Source organism: Podarcis tiliguerta (genome assembly GCF_965153285.1).
Source record: "Podarcis tiliguerta genome assembly, chromosome: 2".
NCBI classification, from domain to species: Eukaryota; Metazoa; Chordata; class Lepidosauria; order Squamata; family Lacertidae; genus Podarcis; species Podarcis tiliguerta.
Window position 1 is genome coordinate 62,409,480 of NC_139535.1, and position 10,584 is coordinate 62,420,063.

The 10,584-nt window shown below is 45.1% G+C and overlaps 1 protein-coding gene across 1 annotated transcript in view; it reads left to right on the forward strand.

Moving 5' to 3' along the window:
* MGAT4B (alpha-1,3-mannosyl-glycoprotein 4-beta-N-acetylglucosaminyltransferase B) overlaps positions 1-10,025 on the forward strand; it is a 70,465-nt gene extending 60,440 nt beyond the window's left edge. Inside the window, exons 11-15 of the mRNA XM_083428551.1 lie at positions 506-699; positions 2,120-2,198; positions 2,695-2,782; positions 7,688-7,800; positions 8,958-10,025. Coding sequence (XP_083284677.1) covers positions 506-699; positions 2,120-2,198; positions 2,695-2,782; positions 7,688-7,800; positions 8,958-8,981 — 498 coding nt within the window. The 3' untranslated portion in view covers positions 8,982-10,025. The remainder of the gene's footprint in view (positions 1-505; positions 700-2,119; positions 2,199-2,694; positions 2,783-7,687; positions 7,801-8,957) is intronic.
* The last annotated feature ends 559 nt before the right edge of the window (positions 10,026-10,584 follow it).

Genomic DNA, 10,584 nt, shown 5'->3' on the forward strand with positions numbered 1-10,584 from the left:
CCCAGGGTGGACAGGAGGCCAGTGCTGATATTTAAAGAGAGGCATCACATCGTCTGAGAGACTGGAGTGATGAGAGAGGTGAATGATAGAAATGAGTGGCCTGAGCAGTGACAACAGAAGCCCAGCAAGGAAAAGATACAAAGGCAGGAGATGACTGGATTGTGAACCAAAGTTTCTTGCTGGGTGTATTTTCACCATGTGCAGGCAGAAGTGACATGACTTTGGTGATGGACTGAATATATAGAGGGAGCAAAGCGGAGGGAGAGAACAGAGATAAAGCTAAGGTTTTTTGAAGCCCAAACAGCAGCCTGGATGGTGATGATGTTCATTAGCTCAGGGGATACAGAAGGAGAGTGAGGCTAGGGAGGAAAGATTTAAAGCCCCCTTAATTAAAGCAGCCCCACCACTGCCATCAGAAGAGCAGTATTTCCACAAAAGTGCCATGGGAGTAGGAAACACAGTTTTATATAGTTTAAATTGTTTTGCTTTTACCTTGCATGTTGAGGACAAAGATTTTGGAAAGCAAGCGCTTCGAAAAGAACACGTCAACCCTCCTGCAGAAGTTAGCACCAGTCTGAAAACCTACCAGCACTTCTCCTTAGAGAAAGCGTATCTGAGGGAAGATTTCTTTTGGGCATTTACCCCCACGGCGGGTGACTTCATACGCTTTCGCTTCTTTAAGCCCCTACGCATTGAACGGTGAGTATATGGAGATTGGTGGGGGAAGATTAGCTTGACATTTAAAAGTCACTCATCCCCTCTCCCCTGTGGTAGGACAAGAGTTCATCTGAAAGGCAGGTTGCGTCTCATCCACTCATCGCCCTGCTTCTCCCACATACGGCCTTTAAGCTTTCAGTTCTGCCTGCACAGCCTTACAGATAGTAAACTAAAGCACAGATGAAATTAATTGGCTTTTTCAGTTACAAAGGGAATTCTACCCAAGTCTCAATGGTGCCCAAGTCACCTAGACCCCATCTTGCTTTCTAACAGGGTATGCTTAATTAGGTTTTGTTTGCTTTGGTTCCGATACCATTGTGAATCATGTGTAGTCAAGATTTGAGCGCTTTCATGAAAGTTCAGCCAGTCTCTGTGTGTTTCCTCCCTTTAGTGGCTCTATGACTGAGGTTTTGCCTCATTTTGATACCACTAAGAAATATTCATCTACAATAGGAATGAGGAACCTGTGGCTCTTCAGATGTAACTAGACTCCAAATCCCGTCAGTCCCAGCCATTGATATGAGGCTCATGAGTGGGAGAATTCTGTTGCATGCATGTCTTGCTTGTGAGCTTCCCATAGGCATTGGGCTGGCCCCTGTGAGAGCGTAATGATAGGCCAAGCAGGGCTTTTGTGGTCCACCGGTCTCTGGAGGGCCACAAGTTGCCATTCCAGGGGAGGAATTCAACGTAGTGCTGAGTTTATTGCGTCAGCTTGCCAGACAGAATGATCTCCCTTCTCCTTCCCCCATGTGCTGGTCTAGGGGGTTCCCCTAAAACACACACGCTCCAGACAATTTAGGAATGCGGTGGGAAGTGAGAGGGCAAAAAGTCCTATTGTGCTAGCAGAAGAATCTTGCACTGGCTTCTACTAGCAGAACTCATGAACTGAATCTGGCCCCTGGTCTACAACTTAAATCATGTTCATGAATTATGGGGGAAATTGAATGTGGTATGTAGAAGTCCATTTGTTTGTCTGTTAAATTTCCCTGAGCATTTAATGTCCAGGGTGGGTGGGTGTTCTCCCTCTCCCTCTTGATTTGTTAACATGGGAATGTCTTGTGTGTGAGGCTTTATCCTTCCCAGAATCCGCTCAGGAAGCACAAGGAGCCACTTCTTACTTTTCCAGCTTGGTATCACTGAATAGTGAACTGTTCTCATCACAGGAGTAGATAATTGCACTTCTTACTGATATTCATTCATATGCGCTGGAGTGCTTAATTTGCAAGCGCAATCAAACAATCAATCCATAATTAGTTGTTTGCGCACTTAGAGCCATCTTTCTCTCAAATGCGGCTTTCTGTGGGAAGAGAGGCCCCTGTTGGGTGAGCTTATGCCTGGTTGGGTCCTTTTGTGTTACATCCCCCATGAAGCTGTGCATTCATTGCTGGTTCCTGCCCCACAGGTTTTTCTTTCGCAGTGGCAATATTGAACACCCTGAAGACAAGCTCTTCAACACAACTGTGGAAGTGTTACCTTTTGACGTAAGTTTACTGAGCTTACCATAGGAGTTCAGGTGAGGTGGGAGACCAAGGTTTAGGAGATTATAACCCAGATTTTTGTTACTTTATGGTTGGATACCAGGAGAAGAATATGTATGGGGTCAACGGGCTTAGCAATGGAAGCTTCTGAGAAGCCTGTGCCACCTAACCTGAATTCCAATTCTAATTCCTGAGGCATTATTCCGAAACCTAGGAGCAAGCCTGCTTATTCGTTCTCTATTTAAAGTACACTACCTGTGGCAGGAAAAAGGTAGTCCTTACAAGGAATATTTTAATAGACTTTTTTTTGGGGGGGGGGGTCCTTGAAAGCATAGAGAAGGTCTTCCAGCAACCCAGTATGCTAGAGTAATTCTGTGTCTCTTAAAAAGTAAACATTGCCTGATGTTTTATGACCATAGTGGTTTAAACTGTACCCACAGCAGGCAGCCTAAATCCTTCTTGCTGGCTTTTTGCAAAGATTGTCTCTTTTCCTGCACAGAGTCTCCAGTCAGATAAGGAAGCCCTGCAGGAGGGAAGAGCAACAGCATTCAAGTACCACAGGACATCTGACGGCTACATACAGATAGGTAAATTGCTGGTTCAAGGCAAACAGCAGCCTGCTGGTTGTGGATAATGCACTGTGGTATGTTGCTGTTCAGATAACACAATTACCCAGAGAGTGATTGCATGGAAGGTTTCAGGGGTGGGAGACAAGCTTATCTTGAATTAATTAGCATCCCCCACCCCACCCTTGACCTGGAATTTAGAGTGAAAGTCATTCACTCAGAACACACATGACATTTTTGTCATTTTCCCAAGGGTTAGAATTTGCATATGTCTTCATTTTAAAGACTTTGCTGAGGTGGATTTTCTCGGCTAACACTGTGCAAATGCAAATGTTGACAACACTGCAGAGGTCAAGAAGGACGGATAAACCTGAAGGACGGAAAGAACAGCTTGATTATACAGTTACTCTTGAATTGTTCTTTGGGGCAGTAAAAAAAGAAAAGAAAGGAAATAAAAAGTGTTTTCTCTTTAGTTCTCTTCTTAAGCACATTGATGGGTGGAATCAGTGGAGCTTGTTCTCATGTGGTGTCTTTTTATGATTGGAGCTTTGGCGCTCAGTGGCAGAAACCATTCACTGATCCTACTGCTCTTTCTGGGCAGCTTCCAGCATCATCTCCTCTGCCTACTTGCTTTCTGAAAACAATTGCAGGAACTAGGGGAGCTAATGGTTACAGGTTTACATCTTCTTGCCTGTAGGAATGGTATCTTGTTGTGGGTCTGAAACCCTACTCTGAGCACCTTCCACATGTGCCAGCCAGTGACTGTGTCATGGTTGATTTGTTACCAGTTGTTTTTGTTTTGAAAACTATGCTAGGGGTTGGACTTAGATTACGTACTTCTGGCCCCAGTAACTTTCAGATCTCACTGAGCGTCTATGTGTCTGGGATTGGGGGAAGGAGGACATGGAAGAGGGATGTTTTGTATTTGAAAAGTTGTAATACCTCCAGGGAATAAGCAAAAGCAAAAGGGAGCAAGAGCTGTAACATCAGAAGTGGTCCTCAGTTTTATGCAGTTATTTTGTGTGAATCAGAGAATTCCTTGATTGTTGAGAGGCACAAGCTATAGCTGAGCAAGTATCATAGCTGCACCATGTAAGCAATCTGTGCATTCTTATTGCGAGAATGGCTTAAGCCTCATTTAGCACCGAGTCTGAGGCTGCGTACACATTAGTGGCTTAAAATGAAGCAAAGTCATTCTTCCCTGCCACTTTTCCAAGTCATATTTGCACATTTCTGTACAGACCAGAGGTATGTCTTCACCCAAAGTGTGAAGCTGTTTGGTTTTGCTGTGCCTTCAAACCCCATTTGTGAAGCTGTGATCTGCACATGCCCAGCCCAGAGGGTTTGCAGTCCTCTTGAAAACAGGCTGTTTTGGAATTTGAATATGATTTATGAGCACAAAATACATGTGCTATACATCTCAATGTGAACTAAGTCCATATGTATATTTAGTTGTCTGTCTCTTTAAAATGCCCTTGAGTAGGTATCCAGTCCTTTCCTGGCCACGGCTCACTTGTAATTTAAAGTTTCATTGAAGTGGCCTTTGGGGAACGTTAAGAGAAATAAGTTGAGAGTGGGAAGTGGTGGCAGGAAAAATGGAGACTCTAGCAGCGCAGGAAAGGCTTTGCAGAATTTGGTGGACTTTTGAAGGCAGAGGAGGTGACTAGCTGGATAAGACAGGAAGTGTTTTTCCAGGCCTAGGAAACTCCATGATAGCTGCAGCAGGAGAGGGCAGCCAAAGTGGGATGATGTCACAATGTCCTTGTGCAAAACAGGGAAAGCAAGGAGGAAGCAGAGGCAAATAAGAGAGTCTGCATTCCATGCCAGAGCTAGAAGCTTGGATTTGAAGTGCAAAACAGCAGGGTACCAGCATTGACTTGAGGAGAGAGGTGACAGGATTGCACAGGGCGTGACAGGTGGGTGGAGAAATTTTACCAAAGGTGTTTCTAGTTGACACGAGAAAGGAAAGACTGCAGGCATATTGATCAGGACAAGTAGTTACAGTAGACTTGGAGAGACAGGAACTGGTCGCAAATGATAATTTTAGCCGAGAGAAAATAATTGATTTGGGAGATGTTGAAGAGGAAAAAGAGGCAATGCATGGTAATGGCTGGGATAGCAGAAAGAGAGAGGCAAGAAGATTATTCCCTGCTGCTTTTAAGATGGCTGTTCATTTAATGCAGGCATAGATTTCAAGAGTACATCATATCCATACATATCTTCAGTTAGCAAGGGCAAATCTGTGGATCAATAGCTATTTCCTCTTCAAATGTGCAGAAGTGGGACCAGAGATGCCAAAGACGTAGGAAGGGGGGACGATGAGGACGGACCACCCTGGGTGCCCTCACTGAGGGGGATGACATTTGGCATGCCACCCACCTGTGACTCCCAATTCTATCCCGAGCCGATTTCCTGAAGAATGGATAGGTTTGATCTTCTTGCAGTCCATGGGACTCCCAAAAGTCTCCTCCCAAACCATAATTCAAAAGCATCAATTCTTCGGCAATCAGCCTTCTTTATGGTCCAGCTCTCACTTCCATACATCACTACTGGGAAAACCATAGCTTTAAGGAAAGCTGTAGCTTTAACTATGAGGATTAGAGCCCTGCAAATAAGGCACAGCAACTAGGAGATTGTGCTACAAATTGAGAAATCCCTCCTTCAAATATCACCCCTGTCATTTTGGCAAACTGCTTTTCTCTCAGCCTCAGCCATATGGCATAATACTGACTCTGATTTGCAGACTTGTGGCAAGTATGGCAAGACAGTATACATGAAGAACACGAAATGTCAGAAAGTGCAAGTGAAAGGGGACATGGTAGAAGTTTGTAAAATTATGCATGGCATGGAGAAAGTAGATATAAGAAAAGTGTTTCTCCCTCTTTCGTAACACCCAAACTCATGGACATTTGATGAAGCTGGATGTTGGAAGAGTTGGGACAGATGAAAGAAAGTCCTTGTTCACACTGTGCCTAGTGAACTATGGAACTCACTGCCACAGGAGGCAGTGATGGCCATCAACTTGGATGTCTTTAAAAGATTAGACAAATTAATGGAGGGCAAGGCTATCAGTGGCTAATAGACATGATGCTTATATTCTACCTTCACTGTTGGAGGCAGTGTGCCTTTGATTACCACTTTCTGGGTAATACAGACAGGCAGAGTGGTGTTGCTCTCATGTCCAGCTTGCAAGTTTCACACAGGTATGTGATTGGCCCCTGTGAGAACAGGATGCTGGACTAGATGGGTCCTGGGTCCAGCAGGCTCTTCTGATTTTCCTAGGATTCCTCATGGCCTTTGAGGACACTCCTTTCCTTTTCTTCTCCCTCCAGATTTCCATTTACATCAACAACATGCAATGCTTTTTTAAGCAGGAACTCGCCAGAACTCAGTTCTGGCACCTCTTTTTCTAGAAAAAATAGCACTGACAACTGGCACTCTCCATGTGCCATCTTAGATGGGATGTTGCATGTGTCTGTAGGGGCACCCCCTTTGTGTTATGGATGGTGCCATTTTCATTACATAAGGATCAGTACACAGAGAATGAATTCACTATTTGAGAGAGAGAGACAGAGACAGAGACTGAGAGAGATTATAATATACGATAAAGCAGTGCCACCTACTGGACAGCTGCAGCTTTGCAAAGCATAAAAACATAGAACTAAACACAGTGGTATCTCGTCTAGTGTCCACCTCGCCGAGCGCCTGTTCTGTCAAATGTCCACGGCAAAACCAGAAGTACTGGAACAGGTTACTTCTGGGTTCGCCACATGTGAAGAAGTGCAAACCGCTCCGTGCGCAGATGTGGCACTTTGTCCAGCATCCTTTTTGGCCAGCAACTGGGGCTCCGGGATGGATCCCGGTCGCAAAACGAGCTCCTACTGTAGTCTTTTAAGTTTCTTCAGGGCAGGGAAGATTTGACGTTTGCAGCCGTTCACACCGCAACTTAGTGTAGTGATATTGTTTGGTGGTCTGTAACTGTCATGTTTGGATGTTGCTTCCACCTCCAAAAAGCTATTATTTGGGGACCGCTAGTATGGAGGTCAAACATTGTGCTCCCTCATCATGTAATGTATTAAGAATAAGATTTCTCAAGAACTCTTTTTAAAACAGATGTCAATAGCCACATCCTTCCTCTTGGGCAATATGGTATTTTCTTTCAGAAAAAACCTTTGTGTGTCTACAGGGCATAACTCATTCACAAAGTCGTTATTACTACTACATATTTGTTAGCTGTGTTAGAAAGGGAAGAGGTCAATGTGTAAAAATTGGGCAGGAGGGGAAGCCAAACCCAGGAGGCTGCCTGCATTTGAAACATCTACACTGAGCTAGCAGGAGGTTCATCACTTGGCCGTCACTAAATATTCAGATGTGTGTCATGTGGCATTTTAATGTTAACATGACCACGCCAGGCTTGCCATACATATTTTGGGTGATAAGTGGCCCATGACAGAGAGTAACCCTGAAGTAAGTAGGGCAATAATATTGTGTGACATGCTCATCACTTGAAAATCCAGTCATGCAATTTCACACAAGGCGTGGTTTTTATAAACCGGGTCAGCTTGTAGAACAGTGGGTAGGAAATGTTTCCCCATCAGCACGCTCCACTACAGCCAGTCATGTAAACTGAAAAGAGGAGTCTGTTTTAGGTAGTTCCATTGACTTCTCTGAAGGAGGGAGATGGTGGCTTAGGAGCCACAGCAGTTCCCATGACTGACTGCATCTCACATTGCAAGTGGCGCCCCTTCTTTTGAGCACAGAGGCTCCAGTGCATGCCTTGACATTTCTAGGCATGACTGCATATGCTGGAGCCAGCCTGCAGAAATGACCCCGTTTCACCATGGAGAGCTAGCGTGCAGTGGTGTTGCTGCTACTAAGAGGAACTGAGAGTTGTCCTGAAGTTTTTTTTCTTCGTCCATTGTGCAGGCTCTTTTTCAAAGGGCATTGCTGAAGGAGAAGTGGACCCTTCCTTTGGGCCTCTGGAAGCAATACGGCTAACCATCCAGACTGACTCTCCCGTATGGATCATCTTGAGCGAGGTAATGTGTTTTCCTTGGAAAAACTCCCTTTATAAGGGTGGTGATTACAGCAGCTCTGACTTAACCTTTCCGCCAACTGATCTGTCTAGGCGGAACAGGGAAAGAAAGTTCTTAAAAGATACAGTGCCCATTTAGTGCCATTGCCTGCAATGCCCCAGACAATTCTATCTAGGGCACAGTGGGGAATTTAAAAATTGTGGCTTGTAACTGCCAGGGGCTGAGCACAGATGCCAGTTGGCAATGCAACATGCCAGGGATTCTCTGGGTCTTTCCCCAGACATGCATTCGGTAAGTAACCACAGTAATTGACCACAGTCCTCCACAGAGACAGGCTTAGCTTCCTGACAACCACTGTCACAGGAGCTCTCCCCCGCCCCCCACAACTCAAGAGACATACCTCCCAAAGCCAGAAAGGAGAATGTATGTTGCTTAGAAGATAAAACACACTTTGGTGCTCAGGTGAACAGGAGTGGTTTGCTTATTTGGTTGTTGCATGGGGCTTGTGAGGTGATGCAAACTGAGTTGGTGAAATAGAAGCTTGGTAGTCAGATCCTCTAGGGACGCGGGTGGCGCTGTGGGTTAAACCACAGAGCCTAGGACTTGCCGATCAGAAGGTCGGCGGTTTGAATCCCCGTGACAGGGTGAGCTCCCGTTGCTTACTCCCTGCTCCTGCCAACCTAGCAGTTCGAAAGCACGTCAAAGTGCAAGTAGATAAATGGGTACCGCTCCGGCGGGAAGGTACACGGCATTTCCGTGCGCTGCTCTGGTTTGCCAGAAGCGGCTTAGTCATGCTGGCCACATGACCCGGAAGCTGTACGCCGGCTCCCTCGACCAATAAAGCGAGATGAGCACCGCAACCCCAGAGTCGGCCACAACTGGACCTAATGGTCAGGGGTCCCTTTACCTTTAGTCAGATCCTCTAGACAGCAGTTGCACCCGCCTGCAGTTGTGATTTTATGTCTTAACTGTGAAATCCCTCCCCATTTCCGACAGAGATTTCATGCTGTGATTTGCTTCAGGTATGGTTGTCCAGAAGAGACAAAACTCTTTCCTCTTGTACTTGGCGTTAATTAATAGGGCAATATTCTAGAGGAGAAAAACAGATTTGCCAAGCTCTGACCTTTTTCTGTTGTTTTGCTAATCCCATGTACTTCCAGATATTCCTGAAGAAAGCTGATTGAACTTCAAGACACAGGGATAATGCACAACGTGGCTGTCAGCTCTTCCCCTCTTCTTCCTCTTGTCTATGAAACTGCAGACACAGCAGAATAGGAGCAGCCTAGTCAAAGGTGCCTGCTGAGGGGCGCCTGCTGCTCCCAGAACAGGAAGAAAATGTTGGTGGTGAAACTTGGCAGGGCCTTAAGGGTTTCTGGACCACATTTACCGGGAGAAGAGAAGCATTTTTTCATGCACAGGTGCTGGACTGTATTTAAAAAATGAAGCACTAGTGCTGGCCTATCTTGGATCCAGCTGCTTCTGCAGCTACAAAAAGAGGACCTTGGAGACTAACGTTCCGTGTAAAAGATTTGTTCTCCCCCTTCCTTTGAGCAAGGACCACACACTATTCCCATGCCTCTTCCTCTCCCCCCCCCCCCCACCCCTTGGGTGTTGATTCCTGAATGTATCACTAAAGGGTGCATTTAGAAATACGGGTTTAAGGACTATGAAGGCTAACTGCGAGGGCAGCTCAACTGTCAAGCGAAGCACTGACGCATCTTGGGAGCAAAGCAGACTGCACCTCCGGCCCCGTGTGTGTAAGTAAAAGCAGCTGCTCCAGACTAAAGCTGAGGATTAAATATGAGGGGTAACTGGTCTGGGGTGGGAGGGAAGGGATGTATGGAGGGAACAGAATGGCAGGGAAATGAAAAACCACACTGTGCCTGCCAGGGTTGTACATGTGCCCTTCATACAATAAGAGTTCCTGTCGAAGTCTCCAGTGTCTTCATGCCTTGAGAATGAGTGCTAAAGTCCATCCTTTTAAATCCATATCTGTTATTTACTGGTTGGTGTGAATTTTGGAGAAAAATAAACCATGTAGGCCAGTCCTCAAATGGTAGGGATTAGAGTAATTTAAAACAAAAAAAACCCAATGTCTCTAGCTATACACTGGAATGCGTTATACTACTTTAATGTGCTGTATTTTTTATTATTGGATACATTTGATTTTTAAGTATATCTATATAAAATATATATATTAAAATGTGCACTGTAAAATTTTAATTCAACTTAAAGTAGCCTGTTTTATTTTACTGGCTCTTTCATTAATTAGGAAAGTCAGAAAGGCAAAGCATGATTTTATAGGGCTATTAAAAGTAAGACATGCTTTCTGTACAGACACATTTTGCAATGGGGAGGATTTCTATTTAAACCAAAACCTACAGATACTTCCTCTACACAGTAACCTATTTAACACACTGGCCCTTAACGTCGTCAAACTTGCATGTTCTCTTCCTTTATCACAGGCATTCTCCGTGTGATCCATTAGGGAACTCACAATGGTAGTGGGGTCCCTGTGACGGATAGCACTGTGCACAAATGCAAGCGAAAGGGTGCAAAATAGTTGTGACCAAATCAAAGGCTGCCTTCCCACAGGCACTGAAGCTCACCACTGAGGCATAAATAAAAGCAGCATTGTGGTTTCCAACTGGAGCACAAAGTACAGCCATTTTGCATGGAGGAAGGCCCTGCTTTGTCTGAGATATTGGAGAGTTGCAGCCACACAGAAGACATTACTGAGTTAAACATATTGTATAAGGCAGCCACATGTAAGCAAAGGTTCAAGCA